This window comes from Schistocerca nitens, chromosome 4 (assembly GCF_023898315.1).
Source record: "Schistocerca nitens isolate TAMUIC-IGC-003100 chromosome 4, iqSchNite1.1, whole genome shotgun sequence".
NCBI lineage: Eukaryota > Metazoa > Arthropoda > Insecta > Orthoptera > Acrididae > Schistocerca > Schistocerca nitens.
In genome coordinates, this window is record NC_064617.1 from 95,298,458 (window position 1) to 95,324,199 (window position 25,742).

The 25,742-nt window shown below is 40.5% G+C and overlaps 1 protein-coding gene across 1 annotated transcript in view; it reads left to right on the forward strand.

Moving 5' to 3' along the window:
• LOC126252135 (probable chitinase 10) overlaps positions 1-25,742 on the forward strand; it is a 223,260-nt gene that overhangs the window by 145,679 nt on the left and 51,839 nt on the right. Inside the window, exons 28-31 of the mRNA XM_049953001.1 lie at positions 4,679-4,952; positions 7,916-8,049; positions 8,156-8,367; positions 19,583-19,718. Coding sequence (XP_049808958.1) covers positions 4,679-4,952; positions 7,916-8,049; positions 8,156-8,367; positions 19,583-19,718 — 756 coding nt within the window. The remainder of the gene's footprint in view (positions 1-4,678; positions 4,953-7,915; positions 8,050-8,155; positions 8,368-19,582; positions 19,719-25,742) is intronic.

A 25,742-nucleotide genomic window follows, 5' to 3' on the forward strand; every position in this document is an offset into this window, starting at 1 on the left:
TCAGCTAACAAAACACTTCACAGTTTATATCAGTATCTTAGAAAATATCACTCAGTACTAACTCTAAAATTTAGCTGTCTTACCAGTAATATTATTTGGATGTGAAGCTTTAACACATAGAAAGAAAGAGGAAGAAAAATTATTAATATATGAAAGGAAAATATTAAGAAATTTTTCGCATGTGTTATCAGTGAAAACAACAAGTAATAGAGGATAAAAAATATAAATATGGGAGTTGTACAAACATTGTAATGTCATTGAAGGGCTAAAGAAGAGGAGGTTGAGCTGGGATAGTCATACAGCGAGAATGTCAGAGAAAAGGCTACCTGTTGTAGCGTTGTCTAGAATAATAGCTGGAATGAGAAGAAGAGGAATGTAGGTGCTGAGACAACATCCATGATGACAGCTAGGCTGAACCTCAGTATCAAAAGCACAACCAACAGACTCAGCAGAAAGAACTGGAAGAGGCTTGTAGAGCAGGCACATGGTTATAAGGTCCATGCCGTATGTGATGTAAGTAAAGAGAGAATGGAGAATAAAATCAGAATAAAGTAATATGAAGGAGGCAAGCATATTTAATACTCATCTGAACATTTATATTTTTAGTGCATGCCTCATATCAAAAAATATCTGATAGAAATTGTGGGCATAAATACCAGAACTTCACAATTGTTTTTCTTTTTTGTGGACCGATTAGAAACTTTGCTGGGTATTTAGCTTGTAGCATTTGTCAGTTTTCTCATTCAGTAAATATATGAGGAATAGCCATTATATACCAGCAAATCATTCCTGGAGCAGAGATACCTAGTATTAGGGCACAAAAAGGTCCATTGACAACAGTTCGAAAATGTATCTTCTTAGGTTTTCTGATGTTGTGCCTGGCTGATAATTCCTACACACCATCACAGCCAAAGCAGAGAAACAACATATCAAGCACTAAATTTGTGAGTTCAAGCAAGCAAATTCACAGAGAATCCAACATGAATCATGGATCTACCACATTATTGTGTATGACCTAAAGTACAAGGATGTGCTGGAAAATAATGCCTTCAGTTTTTTTATGTGAAAAAATCTTAAAGCTTTTTAAATAAAACAAACATTATTAAAATTCTACATCTTTATTCTTCATGTCTACATATTTATTTCTCAATAAAGTCACCCTAGTGATGAAGACATTTCTCCCAGTAAGAGACCATATATTTGGTCTAGAAACCTGTGTCTAGAGACCAGTTTGTTCATACCATCACTGTAGACTATTTTAACTTGTTGATGGAGCCACAACATCACTTCTGCTTGCATCACTTCATCACTAATAAACTGAAGTCCTTGAAGGAGTTCTTTAAGTTCTGGAAACAGATGAAAATCTGATGGGGCCAAGTAGGGCCTGTATGGAGCATGAACGATGACAGTGAACCCAAGACATCAGATTGCTGCAGAAGTCACAGTATATCATGTGTGGTCTGGCATTATCATGCTGAAGGAGAGAGCACTTCATGTGTGGATGAACTCTTCAAATTCATAACTCTTATTACAGCATGCTGTTTCTCACATACCAACATAGCTACATTATACACTGTCATGTTACAGGCTACAATTCAGAGATTTCTAGCAGCAGAGGCTGCACATATGGAGACATGAAGAATAAAGATGTGGAATGTTAATAACATTTCTTTTTTTAACACTTTAAGAGTTTTCATATAAAAAATTCAGAGACATTGCCTTTTAGCACACCCTCGTAAATGCAGGTGTGTCCAGACAACTGCCCTCTGATGTTTCTGCCTCACGTACACAGTTAGGAAGATGAAGAGGATATTTTCATAGCCACAGTCTCCCAAAAACAGTGATACGCTGACTATCTTTTGCAGTGCCAGGACTCCAATTGGTGCACTGTTAGGATAAATATCAAAGTATAAAAATTCTCAATGCAGCAACTTATAATGAAGAACTAAAATAGCACAATATGAGTGATATACCAGAAATTTCTCTCAATATCCTTATTTTTATGAACTTAGATGTATTTTCTTCAGTTTTTGAACCATACCTCAGAACATTTTTAATGGTTGTTTCTTTGATATCTTCTATCAACCTTGTTAGTTCATGACCCATGAGTTTAATTTGTATAAAATAAAAGTAGTATTAAAAATAAGATCACCTTCATGTGAATTAATTGCTAGATAGAGCATATGTCATCTGTATTTTTGAATAAAAAAGGAGTTGTTCTCAATTCAGTATTTTATTTCTTTTTTCGTATGCATAACCACATATTTGTTTCCATTTTGAATGAAAATAATAAAAATAAACAACAATATATATGAAGGAAGTGAGTCTGTCTGAGCTGTTGAATACAAGTTTAATACTCTGTCAAGTTGTCCAGCCACGTAGGTAGGTGGTGGTGGTGGTGGTTAGTGTTTAACGTCCCGTCGACAACGAGGTCATTAGAGACGGAGCGCAAGCTCGGGTTGGGGAAGGAGGGAGAAGGAAATCAGCCGTGCCCTTTCAAAGGAACCATCCCGGCATTTGCCTGAAACGATTTAGGGAAATCACGGAAAACCTAAATCAGGATGGCTGGAGACGGGATTGAACCGTTGTCCTCCCGAATGCAAATCCAGTGTGCTAACCACTTAGGTAGGAGCAGTACACATTTTTGAATATGTCACTACATATACCACACAAACAGAATATGTTGCAAGCAACTGGACACTTATGACAATATTTGCCTTAGTTATTGAAACTGAACAGAGAGCTAATGTGTGTAAATGTTTGGCAGCATGACTAATAAATGCTGTGTGGAGGTATGACAGGCTGTCTGTTATACATTATCCTATGATTTATGTCTTATTTCATAACACTTAGAAGAACAGGAAATGGCTCTAATCATCACGTTATGTATATCCTCGTTCAAGAAAGAATACTGCATAACTGGCAGATTATCAATTTTGCATTTTTCAGTCAGCTGATATCCTTGACTCTCAGCACATCTACTCTTACCACCAGAATATGAATTTTTTTAATTATCTGTAAATAAAAGAAACTGAAACAATACCGCGTATGTGACACAGCGGAAAAATAGGTGGAAATACCACATAAGTGCAAAAGAATGAAATACTGCATACCTAGATTTTTGTGGATGTAGGAAACAATTCTGCATAAATTCAAAAGTGCACACAGCCACAACACATTGTTATTGATTACTACTTGTCTTCCAGTGTTCAAAAGTGGTTCTTTGGTTCTGCCTTCAGTTCATGAAAATGGCAGTGTTTTACAAGACGATCTCTTTACTAAGGAAGAAATTGTTGCTCAGCTGAACTTAGCATATGAAAGTGGAGAATTCTTCTTGGGAGTGATTGATAGTGGTAAGAAAATTGTTTTATTTTAACGCCACACTTCACTTATTGTGCACTTCAGTCCTTTTTGCTAAAGATGTTTTGAATACCCACTTGATTATAGGTCCTCACATAAATCCAGAACAAACAACAGACAAGAGCCATAGTAACATTGGTCTTTGGTATTATTAAGTTGATGCACAAACATTTCTTGTCTAGAAACCTTACTGACTGCATCCAATAATGCTCAAAATGATATAGCAGTCACAGTTGCCACTGGAGATGACAGTACTTCTTCACATTTATTGCTGCATGATGGTCTTGATTTCTTACCAGACAATTCAGATAACTTATTTGAAGTTGACCGAAGCAAGGATATTGAAAGTCGAGGCCAAGAATTTTGTGGTGATCTAAGCAGTGACAGAAAAAAATCAAGTAAGTGTGGCAAGAAATACCAAGATGTCCGAGAAAAATTTCCAAAAACGTTTACTTTACGAAACTGAACAAAGAAAGACGGAAAATCAAGAAAGCGAGATGGGATCATTTCCAACATCTTAAAGCCATTGTTCCTACGGATTGTAATTGCTATTATGATAACATTCCTTGCAAATGATCATCTTGGACTTAACTGTTTCAGGAGTGACAGTGCAGTGTGGTTCTTTGTTCAGTAGTTTTTTCTTGAAGAAATCTTCAGACATTATAACACCTATATGAACCATCTGTGTATTTGAAGTTGTTTCTGTGAAGTCTTTCAAAAGTGATGTTGTTGCTGTTTTTTCAGCACCAAAAACAATGTAAAAGCAGTAAGTCATACTGGAGACTGAGAAACAAATACCAAGTAAATAACATTCCTCTTCCCAAAATACTGAGACAATTCCACATATATGCCGCAATTAAGCTTTCTAACGAGTATCTTCTTTGTTTCACTTTCTGTTACAACCCAGAATATCATTGTAGTGCAACAATACAAAGTTTATGTCCTTATGAAACATATAAGGTATTCTACAAAGTTTTTAATGTCTCCTGTAAAATTCGTGTTTTGCTACATATGCAGTATTGTTTCATCACCGACAATATGCTCCTGATGTTGAAAAGGGAATGGTGCTTCAAACATGTCACACTTGATGAAATACTGAAGGATAATTAAATGGTTAGTAGAGTCACTTGTTCACAACATAGGTGTGGTACCACAGAATTGATCCTATTAACAAAAAAAACATGGCAATTTGATGTGCTGTATATCTCTGCTGTCCCCATTTTATAATTGATGTGGTAATGTTCTAGAATTTTTAGTCTCTTAAAGCAAAGAAACCCACCTCCATAGGATAAATTTATTAACTGATTACAACCCACAGCTACAGAAATGCCTCCCTCATGGAGCACACCTGGCGGAGGGCAACCAACAATGTCAACTGAAGAGTGGATGTCATCAACATCTATTTCTAGCACTGAAATAACTGACAGTAGTCATCATAGTACACAAGACTCAGGTGGTGAAGTTACGTCTGTATCACCGGCTATTACAACTACAAACAGACCTGCCCATCCAGGGACATCATCATCTCCTCCTCCTCTTCCGCAAGGAGAATTTAAGGTGGTCTGCTATTTCACAAATTGGGCATGGTATAGGTAAGAAAACACATTGTTTATTTAATAATTAATAAAATAACTGAATTTTATATGAACAATAAGAAACATGACAGAAACTCAAGACTATGGACAGCTATACCTGGAAATTTTGTTGGTTGGATGTATAATTAGCAAATAAATGAGTAGATAAGCTAGAGCTCAGGGGTGCATTGTGATTTATTCATCTCATAACATATATAATTTGATTAGATTATAGGAGAAATATTAAAATATGGTTAATATAATTTCTCTGATAGAAAACTATACTTAATAAGATGGAGCAGTATTTAAAAATTAATTTAACCTTTTGTGAAAAAATGTGTTTACATATGTACATAACAAGACAGTTGATAAACTACATCCTGCTCAAATATACAGTCCATCATCGCGAAATCTTCAACTTGAGTAATAGTATCACTGAAGCAAAGTATCATGTAGCTTTTTTTTTTCAGTGACTCTAGGTTCATACTCAGGATATTCTTGGCTTTTAGTTGTAGATTTTCATTCCCGTATGCTGGGGAATAGCCTTCTCTGAGACTCCACCAGAAATTTATTGCTGCCCCTGAAAGTGGTTTTAAGTTTTGCTACAAACTTAATACTCAGCTCCTGATTTTCTTTTAGCAATACAGTTTTAAGCAATATATATATTAGGTTGCTTTGTGAGACAGTGTCAGGGTGGACCATGCATTTTAGCAACTGAATTTACTCAGTATTCTTTGCCTTCATTTGGTATTAGTTCATGGTGCAGCTCCCCTATGGCATGTGTACACTGGGGCATCTCCTTGAGTTGCTCACTGCAGTTAGTTACATAGGTCAAATATGGCCACCTAAGCACTTATTCAAGTTACTTTTTGCAGGTCAGCAATTGGCATTTTGATTCCAGAATGAGATTTTCACTCTGCAGCGGAGTGTGCGCTGATATGAAACTTCCTGGCAGATTAAAACTGTGTACCCGACCGAGACTCGAACTCGGGACCTTTGCCTTTCGCGGGCAAGTGCTTGATTGTTTTCAAAGGCATTTCTACGCTGATGTTGGCTTTCTCAGGACTATGCCACTTCTCAAGTCATTTGTAATGGGTTTCTGGGTTATATTTTTCCATCAGGCCCTCTTCATCTTGAGTCTTACCAGTCAAACTTACCTTTTTCATGCTTCACACATGCAGTTCTCTCATACTACTGGATAAATCTGTATTTTTTCTACGTGGTCTGCTGTAGTTTTGTTGTACACAATTAGGGTATGTTCTACTCATGATTTACAGCCTTAACAGCCTTTCTACTGATAATTAATTTTGTTTATTGACCTACTTAGTCTTGATTAACTGTTACAGTAGAACTTGGAGATGGGATTATGGTCGTGAAATGTGGTTAGTATACATGCTTTTATCCAAATTGCAGCTGCAACAGATTTTACTCACCATGAACAATCATAGGAAATTATTTTAAGAAAGTTCTGTATTTTCGGTGGAATTTATACAGCTTTGCTCATTGTCTCTTTAATATTTTCTTGAGAAATACCATTGGGTAAATAATTATGTTTTCGTACCTTTCCTGTCAAAAACTGAAATTCTACTTGCACTGGACAGTTAAAGGTGCAGTTTCTGTCCTCTATTCATAACCCCATTTTGACAGTTTTCATAGTTTTCAAAACTTGTATAATAGGACTGCATCACTCAAGATTAATGACATTTCTTCAGATTTGAAATTTTACATAAATATTCTTCTTGTTATCGCTAGGTTGCATATTTGGAGGTACCCTTCTATGCTACCATTAACTAATATGTTTCAGCAGTTACGTCTTTTCCAAATAATTTCAAGTAACTGGTAATGAAATGTGGCTGACAGGAATAGCAGAAAAATACATTAGATTTCCTTGATTTTGGATTACTCTTGTGGGAGAAAAGTGCAAGATAAGAACAGAAATGAAAACATTAAACACTATGCAGAAAGAGAGAACCCATTCAGAAATATGTTGTCAGTGGGATGAGGTTTACAAATGAAGAAGGAAGTAAAATTGGAATACAAAAGATGAGATTCCAATGAAGGAGTAATAACAAAGAACTGCAGACAGCCAGTGGCTCATAGATAAGATGATATTAGAGGGAGTCACATTTTTTGGTTGTAAACAAATTTAAACTTAAAAAGGTTGAGAAATAGAGTGTACAATGGGAGAAGATAGCACAAGAAGGGTTACAGGAATAGGAAGAACTTCTAGATGATTTCATTCTTCTTTTGCTGTATCCTCCAACTAATATATGTGAATGTGAGTGCACTGAGTGTAGTGTTGCTGCGTGTGTGTGCTTGAATCAGCTGCCAACTGTATCAGCAGGGTCCGGCCACTGGAGGCTGCCTGTGGGAGACGTGCGCATGGCATGGTTTTCTGCCACAACATCTGCCGGCAATTCATGTGTATAAATCTGTGGAGCAGCACTGACTGCCTCTCTCTGTGTTCTGCCAGTTGTACTGCTCACATCTGTTGTTTTGTGTTGTTATATGTGGATTCATGAGAGGCTTAATTCCTTTATTGTTCATAGATTTAAGAATAAAGCCACACTTGTGTTACTTGGATTGGTTTCATGTGCTACTTGGTTACTACATGTTTCTTGCCTGAGCTTTGAAACCATAAGACACAGAAGACAAATATTCATGACCATTTCCTTAGTGTCTTTGCCATCTATGGTCCATATGTTCCAGTTTGGTAGTGATGAGCAACTGCTATTATTCAGCCCTAAACTGTATGTAGGAGCAAAGACAAAAATTTTGTTAGGTGATCATTTCAGAAAACATCCCACTGATGACCTGTGATAACAGCAGCATCAAGTACATTTTCATAGTTTCTGATAATAACAGTCTTTCCTTATCATGAAATAGTGTCCATACACTCTGTCATGTTATTTTATGCAATGTTTGTAGTCTGCATTACTGTGTACAAAATTGCATTGTGATGTTATTTTTCTTCCTTTCAGGCAAGGTGTTGGCAAGTACCTTCCAAATGAAATAGATCCTGATCTCTGCACCCATATAGTTTATGGGTTTGCAGTACTGAATGGAGATCGACTGACCATAAAACCACATGATACATGGGCAGACTATGACAACAGTAACTATTTGGCTTATGTTATTGCACTGCATGCAACACATTCTTGGTTTATTTGGACTTAAGGTGCAAACCCAGATATGAAAATCATGTATATTTCATGTTTCAGAATTCTATGAGAAGGTCACAGAATATAAGAAAAAAGGCATCAAAGTGCTTGTAGCTATTGGGGGATGGAATGACTCTGCTGGAGACAAGTACAGTCGGTTGGTGAATAATCCTGGTGCCAGAAGGAGGTTTATAGAGGATGTAATAGATTTTATTGAACAAAATAACTTTGATGGTCTTGATCTAGATTGGGAATATCCAAAGTGTTGGCAGGTTGGTATTTAACATTTAAATTTTTTTCTTTCTTCACACAGTTAATTGTAAGGTTAACTTCTGGAACACTTAAAATAAAACATCTGTAAGTGGAGATACTGACAAAGTCACTGCACAGTTTACTTAATTGAGTGATTTTGAGTGATTTCTGCTTCTTGTACCTTTCCAGTAGACACAGCAGTACCCCTGTGTTCATAAGGAAGGACAATTTTTGATTGCGTAGTCTATGAATCTTAGTGTAGGCTTATGTATAGTGACAATACCTACTGCATAATCTTGCCACTTTCTAGCTCAACAGCCACTTCCCTATCCTTTTTGAAAACTGCATCTTACATATGGAGTAATAATGGCATAGTATCTCAGCCTTATGACACTTAATTGCTTCTATAGAACATGATCTACCACCTGTAGCTACTTGCCCACTTTTCTGACATTTGTGCACACCATTCTTGATCTGTGAGGCATTTATTTTTCACAATTTTGACAAAAGATCATGAATTCTCTTGTACTTATTACACATCATATGCATTCCCTTTTATTTTTTGACAGCAGTGTGTTATGTGGCCTTGTAATTCACACGAGAAACACTTTACATCTATAATGTCTCTAGATATATTTACAGCATCATTTGCATGATCAATTTCCCTTGCAGAACTATTTCTGATTTGTGCAATGAAAGCAACGCAATTCTCCTTTGTAATTCTGTCACCACAGCTGTATCTAACCCAGTCCTCTACTCCTCACAATTGTCTGGACTCTGCTGCTACCCAAGGCCTAGGTGAAACAGACTCTATCTATGGAGTCAGCTAGCATTATAACACCTAAGCTTTCCATTATGTTATTCTATTAGTAGAGAGTATTTTTAGAAAACCATGATATGGAAAGTATAGAGTGGCTTGAATTGAGAAAAACCCTCCCCACTATTTACAGTGTATATAAACTACCTAGTAGAAAGTGTCGGAAGCTCTTTAAGGATGTCTGCAGATTATGTGGTTGTCTATAAGAAAGTAGCAATGCCAGAAGACAATATCAATTTGCAGAATGACATAAAGGGAACAGATGAGTAATGCAGGTTCTAGCAGTTGACCCTGTATGTAAATAAAAGTAACATATTGCACATACATCGGAAAAGAAATCCACTACCGTAAAACTACACTATTGATGACAAATTGCTACCATAACATATTTAAGAGTAACTATCCAGAGTGACCACATAAAGCAGGCAATAGGAAAAGGAGATGACAGACTGAGATTCACAGGAAGAATTTTAAGAAAATGTAAATCATTGGTTTACAAGACACTTGTTTGACCAATTCTTGTGTTTTGTTCATCAGTCTGGGACCTTACCGGGTAGGACTGATAGTACAGGCAGAGAAGTTCCCCTGAAGAGTGGTACATTTTGTCATGGGATCATTTAGCTGGCATGAGAGCTTTACAGATAAACACAATGAACTCCAGTGGCAGGCACTACAATAGAGGTTTTGAGCATCATGGAGAGGTTTACTGCTGAAATTTCAAGATAGTACTTTCTGCCACATACATCTTGCAAAATGACCGTGATGAGAAAATTCAAGAAATTAGAGCTGATACCGAGAAGACTACTGACATTTTTCCCATGTGCCATTCACAGGTGGAACAGTGAAGGGGGGATGAGTTAGTGGTACCAGAAGTACCCTCTGCCACACACCATGACCTGCCATATACATCTTGCAAAATGGCCGTGATGAGAAAATTAGAGAAATTAGAGCTGATACAGAGAGGCCTACTGACATTTTTCCCATGTGCCATTCACAAGTGGAACAGCGAAGGGGGGATGAGTGAGTGGTACCAGAAGTACCCTCTGCCACACACCATGACATGACTTGCAGAGTGCTGATGTAGATGTATTGTGCCCAGACCTCCCACAGTGGTTTTCTGTCATGTAACCAACCTACACAGTAGCCTTGTCCATCCCTATTTCATACTGCTGTCAACCCCTTGCTAATGGCTAATGTTCCTGCAATAGACCTAGATGCAAGAACTATACCAAACATCTTCACACTATCATCTTCTTCAATCCTGTCACAGACATCGCCTACCTCATCATAGGCAGAATAGGGTCACCAGTGAAAGCAATCATGTGGTCTACAAACTTAGCTGCAGCCACTGAGCTATAGTCTATTTGGACATGATAATTTGCGCTCTGTCTGTCTGCATAAATGGTCACCACCGAATGCTTAACAGCATGTGCCATCTTGATTCTTCCTACCAACACCAGCTTTTATTAATTGTGCAGGTGGGAACACTCCCTGCAACATATCATTCTTTCCTATAAGCCCGCTGACCTCAACGTTCTTTATTCCTTGCCCTTCACCTGTCTATCCCATTCCCTGCCCCCACTCCAGTACTATACATGTCTTCTATTCTGTCAACTGAAGATGGAGTTGCAGTATGGCCTTAGTGTCAGGAGACACCAGAGGCCATGTTTGTGTGTGTTGTGATTGTGTGCCTGTTTTCTACTTCTAATGAAGGACGTAGTCCAAAAGCTCAACATTTCCAGCATTGTTTTTCATTGTGTCTGCCTGTGACTCAGTGCCCCCTCTGTTAAAAAACAGAAAAGCAAAAATGAAAATCATGTAACACAGTGTACCATCTCCCTGATATGAATCTGACTGACTAAATATAATCTATCTGTGTTATAACGTCAAGTTTAACACATATATTTCAGAACAACACAGCACATATAAGTCACAGAGTAAGTTGACAAGCAAGAAATGTGTACACGTTAGCATTCGAATGAGCACTGAGTCCCAGTCTAGCGGCTGCTGCTCGGCTGGCCGCTTAGGTGGTGCAGCTGCTGCATGGCTGGCAGACAGCGCCGCACGAAGAAGACGTGCGTAATTGCGCGGCAGCGCTTTGAATGATCGGCGAGTCACAACACTTTTCCTCCCTTTGAAATTGTTGCACTGGTCTTGATGGAGGTGTCCTGGAGATGGCTAATGTTCATAGGCGTTGTTTGACTCGCCATAAAGTATCGAGGAGGAGGCTTCCCATACGGACAGAAGTGTCCCCGATGATAACAGGTCGAGATGACAGGAGACGTAGGGGTCGGATCTGCTGCGGCCCCATGCACCAATCTGCCTGTTGCGGCAAGTCCAGTTGATATGACTCGAGACATGGGCGATGTGTCGGTGTCCGTTGGATGAGGAGGCGAGTAGATTTGCTCCGACAGAGGATGGTCATCCGGTTCCTGCATGGGCACATCTCCTGATGGCGTCCGTGTTGGCATCGCGATGACGGTGAGAGGGCTGCGTTGTGAGTATTGAGAGATGCCAAGATCCCGAGCGTCAGGTAGAGCCAAAGGTGGTGTAGCGGCATTCGGAACAGGCGTTGCTGGCACACGAGGCCGAAGCTGGTCCGAATGACGCACTGGATTTCATACAGGCGTCTGCCACGGTGTCTTAAGATGCGGCCCGGGCTCCATTTTGGCCGCCTGCCATATCCCCGTACCCAGACGAGGTCGTCGGCGGTGAACCGGCCAAGTGAAGGCACCTGCGGCCATGGGGTGGAAGGCCGCAGAAGATGAAGTAGCGTGTGGGGCTGTCGGCCATGTAAGAGCTCAGCTGGGCTGTGGTCGCCCATGGGTGTGAAACGGTAAGACGCCAGAAACTGGAGAAGTGCATCATCAGCAGCAGAAGAAGTCAGAAGTTTCCGCATCTGAGCCTTAAATGTGCAGACCAGTCGTTCAGCCTCGCCGTTGGATTGTGGACGGCGGGGCCATGACATGCATAACGCCGTGACGAGCACAAAAATCCGCAAATTTGGAAGAGGCAAATTGCGGACCATTATCAGTAACAAGAGTAGAGGGGAGGCCTTCCAAAGAAAAAATGCGGGCGAGAGCACTGGTGGTTTCCGCGGTGGTAAGCGACGTGCAACGGACAATGAAAGGAAAGTTAGAGTAGGCGTCAATTACGAGGAGCCAATAAGTACCTAAAAAGGGTCCCGCAAAGTCAGCATGAATGCGCTCCTAGGACTTCTCAGGCGAAGGCCACGGTGACAAAGATGACTTCGGGGCAGCGGCCTGTGACGCACAAGGGCCGCAGGCAGCGACCATGTGTGTGATTTCAGAATCGATGCCAGGCCAGTACACATGATGGCACGCCAGAGATTTGGTGCGAGACACACCCCAGTGCCCTTGGTGAAGGAGGCGCAAGACCGAATCACGCAAAGACGCAGCTACCACAACACGCGGCGAAGCATTGTCAGTGGAGAGGAGGATAACACCATCCCTAGCCGTGAGGCGGTAGCGCAAAGCGTAGTAGTTCCGCAACGGATCGGAAGTCTTAGTGGGCGGGCGATCTGGCCAACCCTTCTGAATACAGCGTAAAACCCGGGAGAGGGTAGGGTCAGTACCCGTAGCAGCCGCCAGCCTGTCCCCAGTGATGGGGAACCCGTCCACAACCCGCTGCTCGGCAACATCCAGGTGGAAACACAAAAGTTCGTCCCAATCGAATGCCTGATCAGGACCCATGGGAAGGCGAGACAGAGCATCAGCATTTGCATGTTGAGCCGTTGGCCGGAAATGAATCTCATAATTGAAACAAGACAAGTAAAGAGCCCAATGCTGGAGGCGGTGTGCAGCCTTGTCGGGAAGTGACGTTGATGGATGAAACAAGGAAACAAGTGGTTTGTGATCCATAACAAGATGAAATTTTGAACCATAGAGAAAAACACCAAACTTACGAAGAGCATAAATAATTGCCAAAGCTTCTTTCTCAATTTGAGAATACTTTTGTTGGGCATCTGTGAGCGTTTTGGAGACATAGGCAATGGGTTGTTCCGAACCGTCAGAAAAACGGTGCGCAAGGACTGCACCGACCCCGTATTGAGAGGTGTCTGTGGCAAGAACAAGATGTTGGCCAGGTTGATAAGTAGCCAGGCACGGGGCCTGTTTCAGCATAGTCTTCAATTTCTGGAATGCCGCTTCGCATGATGCAGACCAGTGAAAAGGCACGTTTTTATGCAACATGCGATGCAACGGCTGAGCCACCGAAGCCGCAGATGGTAAAAACTTGTCATAGTATGCTATTTTCCCCAAGAAGGCCTGCAGTTTCTTAACAGATGTAGGGCGAGGAAGGGCATCGATCGCAGTGACAGTTTGCTGAAGCGGACGAATAGCATCCCGAGAGAGTTGAAACCCCAAGTACGTGATAGATGCCTGAAAAAATGGTGATTTCTGAAGATTACGCTTAAGACCGGCAGTCTGTAAGACATGAAAAAGTGTGCGGAGATTTTGAAGATGTTCTTCAGTGGTGGAGCCAGTGACAACAATGTCGTCCATGTAATTGATACACCCAGGGACAGGGAGCAATAATTCTTCCAACAATCGCTGAAAGAGAGCAGGGGCGCTAGCAACCCCGAATGGCAAGCGTTGGTATTGATAGAGGCCGAAAGGCATGTTAAGGACCAGAAACTGCCAGGAAGCAGCGTTAAGAGGAAGTTGATGATAAGCTTCTGACATGTCAATTTTAGAAAAATACTGGCCTCCAGCAAGTTTAGTGAACAGTTCTTCAGGATGGGGCATAGAGTAAGTGTCGATGAGGCATTGAGCATTTACAGTGGCTTTTAAATCGCCACAGAGACGAATATCACCATTTGGCTTAGCAACGACAATGACAGGAGAGGACCACTCACTGGAAGTGACAGGAAGCAAGACCCCGGAAGTAGTGAGACGATCCAACTCCCGTTTTACCCAATCACGAAGGGCCACAGGAATGGGCCGAGCCCGAAAAAACTTAGGCCGAGCTGTGGGTTTGAGCGTGATATGAGCTTCAAAGTCGTTTGCATGGCCTAACCCAGGAGTCATCTATGGAGAACCCAAACACATGAAAGGCATCGAAACCAAAAAGATTTTCTGCGTTGCTCTGGTCGACCACAAATATGGGAACATTGCGAACGACGGATTTGTAAGATACCTCAGCATTAAACTGTCCCAAGAGAGAAATCTTCTGTTTATTGTACGTCCGTAATTACCAAGTAACAGGTGACAGGAGTGGAGAACCCAACTGAAGATACATCTGAGAATTAATTATAGTGGCAGCAGAACCGGTATCCACTTGCATGCGAACATCTCGACCAAGGATTTGGACAGTGAGGAATAACTTCCCTGAAAGGGAAGAAGTGAAATTGACAGACAACACAGAATCAGAATCAGCGTCATGTTCATGAACATCATGTATGCGGTCAGATTTGCAAACGGAAGACACATGACCTTCTTTTTGCAATTGTGACACACAGCCCAACGTTGGGGACAATCCTTGCGTGAATGTTTTGTAAAACACCGCGGACATGAAGGAAGTTGTCAGGGGTTTTGCTGCTGTTTCTTAGCGGGTTGTTTACGGCTAGGCCAAGGCTGCGCGTGGGAGCGCACTGCGGCCACGTCGGCCGGCGGGGACACGCCGCATGCGTCGTCAACAGCGCACAGAGGTTGTATTTCCCCGACATCACCCCACGCATCTATTTGTGCCCCAGCGGCGCGAGAAATTTCTAAAGACTGCGCAATGGAGAGAACTTCATCTAGAGTCGGATTCGCCAACTGAAGGGCACGTCGCCAAACTTCTTTTTCGGGCGCCAACCGGATAATAGCATCCCGTACCATGGAATCGGCATAGGATTCTTTGTAAACGTCAGTAACAAATTCACACTTTCGACTGAGGCTGTGAAGTTCAGCAGCCCATGCGCGATATGATTGATATGGCTGTTTTTGACAATGATAAAAGGCAACACAAGAGGCTACCACATGCATTTGCTTTTGAAAATAGACAGACAGAAGTGAGCACATTTCAGCAAAGGACAAAGACGCAGGATCCTTCAAAGGAGCCAATTGCGACAACAACCGATACATTTGAGGTGAAATCCAGGAAAGGAACAGAGACTTACATGGTTGTTCATCCGTGACATGAAATGCCAAGAAGTTTTTCATAATCAGACCAGTCTTCCGCCGTCTCGTCGTAAGGAGGAAAAGCAGGTATAGCCAACGACGAGAAATGCCCCGCATTTGATGCCACGACGAAATCGCGAATCGCCACTGTTAGAAGCATTTGCTGTTCAAGGAGATTTTGCAATAGTTGCTCGACAGTAGCATGGTTCAATGGTGAAAAGGAAAAATCCACTACCTTGTTGCCAATTGTTATAACATCAAGTTTAACACATATATTTCAGAACGACACAACACACATAAGTAACAGAGTAAGTAGACAAGCAAGACATGTGTCCACGTTAGCATTCTACTGAGCACTGAGTCCCAGTCTAGCGGCCGCTGCTCGGCTGGCCGCTAAGGTGGCGCAGCTGCTGCATGGCTGGCAAACAGCGCCACACGTAGAGGACGCGCGTAATTGCGCGGCGGCGCTTTGAATGATCGGCGAGTCACAACAATCTGATGGGTCAGTATCAGTGAAAACTCAGTTATTACACCATTCATATGCCATTAATTATTCTCTATTTCCTTTCTCAAATAGGGGCCTTTTGTTATGTAAGCTAGCAACATTATCATATTTTTATGTATTTTTGTGACCCATACTAATAGTATCCATTCTGAGGGTACTTGTTGGCCAAACTATCTCTCATTTTGTGAATTTATCAAGAGCAGACAAAGTTTTTGTAGTATAATTTCTTACTGCCTTGATATTTTTCTTTTTATAAGTGCCTGTCTGCTGTTTAATACTTACATAGACCAAATTTTCACACTACATCAAATTGCTCATAGTTTAGTGTATACTACATACTGCTGTGGTGATCTTAAATTTGTTTCATGATATTTAGAAATTAAGGACATTAATCACCCTTGCATTAATTGTGTGTAGAAATTATTTGATGATCTGCACAGTCAATATATTGCAGATTTATGTTCTGACCAAATATGTTCAGTTAATGATATTTAGCAATTGAGGACATTAATCAGCCTTACATTAATTTTGTGCAAAGATTATTTGATGATCTGCAATTTTCTGTGGGACTGCTTACAAGTATTACCATTTTTACCCTCTACTAAAACACAAGAACTCGTCTGTAGTAAACTGTGTGCCCACTGCTCACTTAATTGGCCTACTTCTATGAAACTTGTCACAGAATAAGGAATATGGAACTATACATAAAATAAAGGAAATACAGCCACAGACACATATCAGACTGATGTGTGAAGCACAGGAACACATAACAGAAAACAGCACTCCATAGTAGCTTTCAAGCACTAGTGTTTTTTTCTGGCAAAACAAACACATTCCCACATACAACCACACAGACACCCAAATGCACACTCCCGTGGCCACGGCAAGACTAATTATTGATAATCGGTTATTGAAAGCAGTTGCCTGAGCTGATTAAGGGCAAGGGAGGGGGGGGGGGGTTTATAGAGAAGAATGCAAGGAGGGGCTGGTTAAGGGCGAGGGGCAAGGGGGGGGGGGGAGAAAGATGAGGATGAGGAAGGAGAAAGGGAGAGGAGTTGAAAAGGATGAGAGAGAATGTCAGCATGTTGGGGAGGGAGGGGAGGGGGAGTGGAAGTGTGAAGGGAGAAGGGCAATGCATGATCTGGATGGAGAAGGAGTGATATGGACAGAAGAGAGAAGGGAAAAGTTAAGGTGAGGCAGTGGGAACAGTTTAGCAGAGGCTTAGGCCAAGGGGGGTTGTGAAAATGCAGTATATATTGAATAGACAGTTCCCATCTGCATAGTTCAGAGGTACTTGTGCGGGAAGGGAGTATCCAAATGACCCACATAACAAAGCAGCTGTTGAAGTCTTTTTTTTGTGATGCACAGCATGTTTGGGAACTGGACAGTGAAGTTTGCAGTTTGCCACAGTGTGGTGATGGCCATTTGTGCAAGTAGACAGTTGGGTACTTGTCAAGCCCACATAGAATGCTGTACAGTAATTGCAGCATAGGTGATACATAACATGGTTGCTTTCACATGTGGCCTGCTCTTTATTGGGTAAGAAATGCCTGTAACTGGACTGGGGTAGGAGTTGGTGGGTTTGTTTATGGAACAGGTCTTGCGTGTGGGTTCACCACAATGAAATGACCTGTGAGGTACAGGATGGGGAGTTGGACTGAAATAGGGATAGGCAGGGATGTTCTGTAGGTTGAGTGGGAAGCAGAACTGTACTCTGGGAGTGCTCATCAGTTAATAGTAAACAAGTTTACTGGTATCAGAGAAGCAGATGACATGGGAGATTTGTTTATGGATGAGCGGGATGGGATGCTGTTTGTCAGTAAAGGTTTTGGTAAGGTTATTGGTGTGTATCAACAACTCCTGCTTACCACGAGAGCTGCAGCATCCACAGATGGTGAGGCTGATAAGAAGAGATTTTTTGATGTGGAAGGAGGGACAGCTATCAAAGCAGAGGTACTGTTGGAGGTTGGTACTTTTCACATGGACAGACAACTCAACTCATTGAAACACATTCTTTGATGTTGATTTCCATTTCTCAGATGGCTCCATAAATATGTCTGTATCAGGCATACCAATTTATGACATTGTCTCCAGTTTGACAGCTGTCTCCTGTTCTATGTCAAAAAAAAAAAAAAAAAAAAATCTTCCTTATGGCCTCACCATCCACGAATGCCACATCTGCAGTCGAAAACAGAAATTTTCAAGATATGTTGATAACATTACCAGAGCCTTTACTGGCAGACAGTATCCATTCAGATCATCCATAAACAATCTCCCATGCCATCTGCTCCTCTGACACCAGTAAACTTGTTAACCAATCACTGATCAGCACTCCTCTGATCACTCACTATCACCATTGCTTTGAAAAGCTCGACATCCTCCACCAGGGAATACACTAACTCTCATTGTGTCCTGAGATGAGAGATATCCTACTCAGAATCCTACCCACTTTCGACAAAGTAGTGTTCTGCCACCTACCCAACCTACAGAATTTCATGTCCATCCCTATTTTAATCCTATTCCCCATTCTGCGCCCTATTTATTCCCTTGCAGTCAGCCCACTTTCAAAATGTGTCCCATTCTGTAAGCCACCACCTCCTGCAGTCCAATCACAGGCATTTCCTACCCAATAAAAGGCAGGGCCATATCTGAAAGCAGCCAAGTTATGTATCACAAATGCTGCATTTACTGTACAACATTCATTCTACTCCGGCATGACAAGTAACCAACTGCGTACTCACATTAATGGCCAGGACCAGACTGTGGCAAACCACAAACTTGATCATCCAGTCACTCAACATGCTGCATACCATAATACAAATGACTACACAAGCCATTTGGATACTCCCTTCCAGCACAAGTTTCTCTGAACTATGCAGATTGAAGTTGTCTCTCCAACATATCTTGTGCTCTCACAGTCCCCTTGCCCAAATCTCTGCTAAACTGTTTTCCCTTATCTCGTCTGTCCACACCACTAGTTCTCCATCCAGATCATTCACTGATTTCTCTCGCCACTCTCCACTCTTCCTCCCCCCCCCTCCCCCTCTCCCCCTCTCCCCCTCTCCCCCATGCAGGCATTCTCTCTCTTTCTCTCTCTCTCTCTCTCTCTCTCTCTCTCTCTCTCTCTCTCTTTGATAAACCCTCTGTGCTTGTTTCATCTTGTTGTGTAGCTGCACAGTCACCTGTCCAAAGACCTGCTCTTTCCCGCAACTCATTCCTTGTGTCCTTCCCTAGCCCCTCCTCCCCACCATCAGCTCAGGCAACTACTTTCAATAATTGAGTATAATTAATTGTCATAGCCATAGGAGTGTGCATTGAGATGTCTGTGTCAAGTGTGTGTGTAAATGTTTGTACTTTTGCTAGAAAAAGAGCTGTTGTCTGAAATCCAGAGTGAATGTTGTTGTCTGTGCTCTGTGCATCAACCCGCTGTGTGTGAGAAGTTGCCGTTCCTTTATTTTATGTATTGCTTCATCCAGAAATTTCCATTATTGTAATGAATATGTAACTGTGGTATTTGAAGGAATACTGCAACCAAAATATTATTTCAGTCGAATTTAGAATTTAGTGTCTTTATTGTATTAGATATTTCTGTGTTACACTGACCAGTTCATACTTATTTTGGTGCATTTTGATTATTACACAACACTAATACATTGTAACATAGTAGTTATAAATTACAATGTAAAAAAAGATTTTACTGTCAAATTTCTTTTAGCGGCTGTATTGTATAATATAAATAATTCAAATGTAGTCCACAGAACTGCCTAATGATGGTGAATTTCATTTAATAGGTAGACTGCAAGAAAGGACCGGATTCAGACAAAGAAGCCTTTGCTGCTTTTGTGAGAGAACTGAGGGCAGCATTCAACCCAAAGGGATTGCTGTTGACAGCTGCTGTTTCACCTAGCAAGGCTGTTGTTGATGCTGGTAATGTGTCATTAAATCCTCAAAATATTAACAACTTTAGCATTGCAATGAGCTTTTAAAACTGTGCGCAAGACAGTGAAGTTACAGATTCAAAGCAGTAACATTCTAAAAATGGTTAATGAGTGCCTTCTAACCCAGAATTCCAATTTACAAAATATGCATGTGTGGCTCATTAACATAGATCTTTTATCTACAGGCTTCAAGCACATATTGATTTTTTAAGCATAATATTGTATTTAATGCACCAACAAAACTTGAAATCAAGGCATATTCCACTATTAAGTGAAAACATAATTAATTCTGGAATGATTTAACCTCTTCTATGGTGTTGCATGATATTGAAAGTAATATTTCTACTAGGTTCAGTTGCTTTTAACTCATACACATTGCTTATTCTTTCCATAGTCAGTAAATTTAATGTAACAGTGTTTAAAGGAATATGTTGCAGTTCATGATTGACCCAATACACCAACCCTGCAATATTTTTTCTCCCCTTTCAGTCCTCATACATAGTTAGTCTTGTGGAACTCGCAACTAGTAACTTATATTCTGAAGCAAATTCAATCAAGAAAACTAATAAATTGTAAGACAGAATTGCTGGCCATTACATACATTCAGGATGTGAAATGTGTAGGACTGCCAATAGACACATGTAAAAGTAAAAGAGGCACTCTTCTTAGCTTTTGGAAGTAATAGTTCCTTCCTCAGGGAGGAGAGAGAGATAGGTTGGGGAAGGTAAAAATGAAGGGTAAGTCACTCAGACCCAAGGCTGAGAGGGACCTACCTATAAAGAGCATGAGAGCAGACAAGGCTATCCATCCTCCTCACTCCTCGAGTGTGTGGGATCTACACCATATAAGACTAACAGGAGTACTGATTTTATAAAGGGACTCCAGAAAGTAAGTTACACTTTATTATGGCAGGCCAAGTAACTTTTATTGAATACTGCACTACACTTGTAACTGACCCAGTTACATAACAACATTTTTCAGCATAGTCACCAAGTCTCTGTTAACAACTGTCAGAATGTTCTATGAACTATTTGGTTCCTTGAGAATAGAAATCCTCTCATTGGTCAAGGAGCTGTTTGAGAACCACTGTGTGAATGTTCTCATCATTAGAAAATCCTCTCCATGTTCTTTCAGATTGCCAAAAAGATGGAAATCATAAGGCGCAAGATCTTCCCTTCCTTCTGATCAGCATCACCTATATCTGTGCAGCCTCGGTCAGAATGTTGGCACCATTTCACTATGGCTGCAAGCAACACTGCAGTTTGTCCATATAAAGCCAGAATTTCATGGTGAATTGGAGTAAATTTTGACTTTTGCTTACAAGAGTAATACAATTCCATATACTTCAACTTTTGGGTATACATTTCCAGTTGCCATGCCATTTCAGTCCTACACTGTGGTGCACATACAACAGCACAACTGTGCATGCAGAAAAGCTGTACACCCACTTGGGAAAGTAGTCAGGATTGGAAAGTGTTGTGAGCTTGTACTTAATATATGGTACTCGTGTTTAGAAAAAGAAACCATATTAGTTTATTGCTCATAGACATCACATGATGAGAATTGCCAGGCGATTGAGAGAAGGTTGCCCCAATAGCCCCAGACCCATCTCTGAGGAGAAGAAAATGCCAAGGTAAAGAAACTAAGCCACTTAATGAAACTAAGCCACTTAATGTCTGCTGTTGGTGGCAGCTGAGAACGGAAGAGGAAGACATTTTTGGCCACAGCTCCAAGAGCCTTTACTCTCACAAGTCAGGTGATGCTGCAATGTGATCTGATTGGCAGGACAGCTTTGCTGACAATACAGCCTATTGCAGCTTGAGCTGTTGGATTGTTGTTGTTTTAGCAGAAAGGTAAATGACAAAAAGGCAGTCCCTTTCTAAATTTAAATAATAAACATTTCTCACATCTGGGGCCTGTAGGCACAATGTACGTATATCTTCTTTTCTCTCCCTGTAAGAATTCTCCATGGTTGAATTCGACAATCACACTGGGGTCTAAATCTTGAGGTAACTATATTTTAATTCCATTTAACATTTCAAATCTTGGAGTGTGAGTATAATTGTTGCATCACAGTATGGTGACAGCACAGGACTGTAATGGTGCCAGTATTACAAAGGTAACAAAAGCTGGTTTCATGTATGGTTTTAACGACTGCAAGTAACTGAAACACTCATATGACAAGGATTAGGATATAATGTAAAAATAATCGATACATATTTACAGATCAGTTTTTAAGGTCAATAAATGAAGTGAATGATTGAATTCCAGCATTATTAGAGGAGGTAATGGACCCAGTGTGAGTTGTAATAGAACAAAGGCCACATGACATTGAAGGCCATCTCGTCAGACTGCATTCAGTTTCTTAAGACTATGTGAGCACACAGTGTTCAACGTCCTTACAATGTCAAGGAAATCCCCAGGGTAGCACCAATTTGTTGCCAGCCTGAAAAAGGGTAGATTGAAATCACTGAATAGAGTTTTGAAACACAACTGTTAGTTCACAATTAATCAAGGAGGATGGAAACATTGTAAGTAAAATTTATTTCAAGTTTATTAGTACCACAGCTTACATCATCCAAGTAACATTGTAACTATTTAATAGACCAAAGAAAAGTTCAAAACTGAACTTATAGTAATGTGCAGAAGGCACCCTTGATTAAATCTTTCTGAGCATCAAGCAGAACTATGAATGAAATTAAATAGATTTAACTAACAAAAGCATAAAATGCCAACCACAAACCATGGATACTTGTCATTGAATTAATGCATCTTATAAACAAATAATAAATCATTTGATAAACAACTGAATGATGAATCCTACAGCTCAAATTTATATAATTGCAAAAGCAAGGTAATTCAGTTCAGTTAAACTGAATGGAAAGATTGTAAAAATAAATCATGACAATGAAATATCAAATGAACATATAAGGACAGTGATAAAAGACTATTGTTTGGAACAGTCACAAAAATAAGCATTTCATAAGACAAATACAAAATAATAGTTCTAATTAAAGAAAACACTTCTAGGTGAGGTTGAAAAATTACGACTCATGCCAGTGGAAAAATAAAATTTGCCATTAACTTGTGCACTTCACGTTGGTACAGTCTACTGGAATTGGCCAAGGCATGTAATCAGCTGCAGTGGCTGTGCACATTCTACTATGAGGGTGGTTTGAAAAGTTCTTGGAATCATGACGAGAGGTCAGCACTAGCTCAACGAGTTGTTCATGTGATATTCATTGGGCTGTTGCCTGTAAACATGTGTCACATCAACGCTCTTGGAAGAGAGCTGTGGCAGTGACTCTGTTGTTGTTCCCGCGTAGTGATTTGCAAATATGAAAAAAATCCAATTTGAGCAGTGATTAAGTACTTCATAAAGAAAGGTATGAAAGCAAAGAACATTCATGGCAATTTCCAGAATACACTGGGGGGCTCTGCTGCTTCATATTCAACTGTTGCCAAGTGGACAAATGAATTTAAATTTGATCGAGAGAGCTTAGATGATGATCCATGCAGTGGTTGGCCAAGATATGTCACCACTCCAGAAATCATTGCAAAAGTGCACAAAACGGTCATGGAGGATCACCGATTGAAAGTGTGTGAAATTGCTCACGCTTGCCATGTGTCACCTGAAAGAGTATATCACATTTTAACTGAAGAATTAGACATGAAAAAATTATCTGCAAGATGGGTGGCACAACTCTTGAAACACATGAGAATGAACATATCGAAACAATGTTTGGCCCATTTTAGGAGAAACAAACAAGATTTTTTGCGCCGGTTTGTGACCACAGATGAAACTTGGCTGCGCTAATATACCCCAGAGACAAAACAACAATCAAAGCAGTGGAAACATGCTGATTCTCTGCCACTGAAGAAAGGAAAGACAATTACTTCGGCAGGAAAGGTCATGCCATCAGTGTTCTGGGATGCGAAGAGGATTCTGTTTGTATATTATCTCCCCACTGGGCAAACTATTACTGGAGGGTACTATACTAACATCCTGAACAAATTTCAACAAAAGTACGTGCAAAAAAAGGGCAGGTTTAGCAAGGAAGAAAGTCGTCTTCCATCAAGACAATGCATGCCCGCACAGATGTGACATCGCCATGTCAAAATTACATGAACTAAGGTGTGAATTGCTGCCACACCCACCTTATTCACCTGATACAGCTCCATCAGACTTCCATATCTTCCCAAAACTGAAAATTTTTCTTGGTGGACAAAGATTCACTTCAAACAAGGAATTGATAGCTGGAGTTGACAACTATTTTGCAGGCCTGAAGGAAACTCATTTTCGAGATGGGATCAAGGCACTGGAACATCATTGGACCAAGTGAATTAATCTACAAGGAGACTAGATTGAAAAATAAACAAAGTTTCAGTGATGTAAGTACTTTTTTCTATTCCATTTCGAGAACTTTTCAAACCACCCTCATACATAACTTGCTTGTCAAACGGCGGTATATAATCATGTTCAATATCAAAATAGCAAGCAGAGAGGAAGTCACTGTGAACAGTTATAGTAAGTAAAATATCATATTGGTGGAATGCCATAATATGGGCAGCAGCTCGATCTAGTGATTTGCTGTTGATCCTGTGCCATCAGCTCATCCCAGAACTTGAACAATTCGGTGTTGTTAGTATCCAGAAGAATTGACAGGACAGGATGTGTATTGAGAGAGAAGATAAATTCTGGAATGAATAACAGTGATGGTTTGATAGTGGTTTCAGAGTTCTTATAGTTGGGCAGAAAACTGAAATTTAGGTCCAGGATATAACAGTACTATGCTTTGAAAAGAAGACGGACTGATAAGATAAGTAATGGGGAGGTTCTCTGCAGAATTGGTGAAGACAGGAAGGAGGGACAGAATGACAGGAAATGTGTTAAGACATCAGGTACTAACTTCCTTGGTACTAGAGGGAGCTATAGAGGGTAAAAACTGTAGAAGACAGAGATTGAAATACATCCAGCAAATAATTGAGGATGTAGGTTGCAAGTATTACTCTGAGGTGAAAAGACTGGCAGAGGAGAACTATTCATGACAGTATGTAAATTTCTTTTTTTCTGCCCAGTTTGATGGTGGCTAGTCATAAGATCAAATAATCTCCTTCTTGGTATAGCAGCAGCCTAGCATTCTTTCAACTACAGAACTGTTGCTTTTGTGTTGCAGTTGCATTGTTCTGCTGAACTCCCTTCCAAATAAATTCAATATTTTAACCAGGTTCTATACTTCATTTGAATTTACTTCATATGACAACTACTCTACCTCAAAAGGGGAAGGCACTTTGTAACCGTAAACAACCTCATAGGGACTTAAACCTGTTATTTCACGTACCCTGTCATTGTATGACAAAATCACAAATGACAATATAAGATCCCAGTCTTGGTGAGGATTGTTCACATAAGAAGACAACATCTTAATTATAGTTTTATGAATGTGTTCAACCCTGCCATTACTGTTAGAGTGAAATGGCATAGCTCACCATTTGTTTGTTTTAAGTAGCTGACATACGTGTACCATAAGAATGAACATGATGTTTGTCTCTTGATCTGTTCCAATGGTCTCTTTACTCTCAAATAACATTACCTTGAGTTACAAATGCTTTCACAATTGTCTCAGTTGGCATATCTTCAGTGATTATCATAATAAGAAAGCGAGAAAAATTGTCAGTGGCAGATAAAATATATCTGGGATTTTGGTCCATTATGGGAAACAGTCCCACGATATCAAGGGCTGTGATTTCCAAAGGTCCTGCTGCCTCAAGCAAAGTTTGAAGAACTATATTTGGTCTTCATCCTTGCCCTCTCTTAGCACAAGGGAGACAGTTTGAATATAATCTTCTCCATCTTTGTTTTGTTGTGTTCGCTGTTAACAGTGTGTGATGCACACTTGCATGGGACTTTTCCCATTACGGCATGCCAGTATGCTGTCATAACAATGTTACAGTATACACCACCTGCCAGTAACCTTTGGAACTACTATCTGTGCTGCAAGAATTGTTTTCT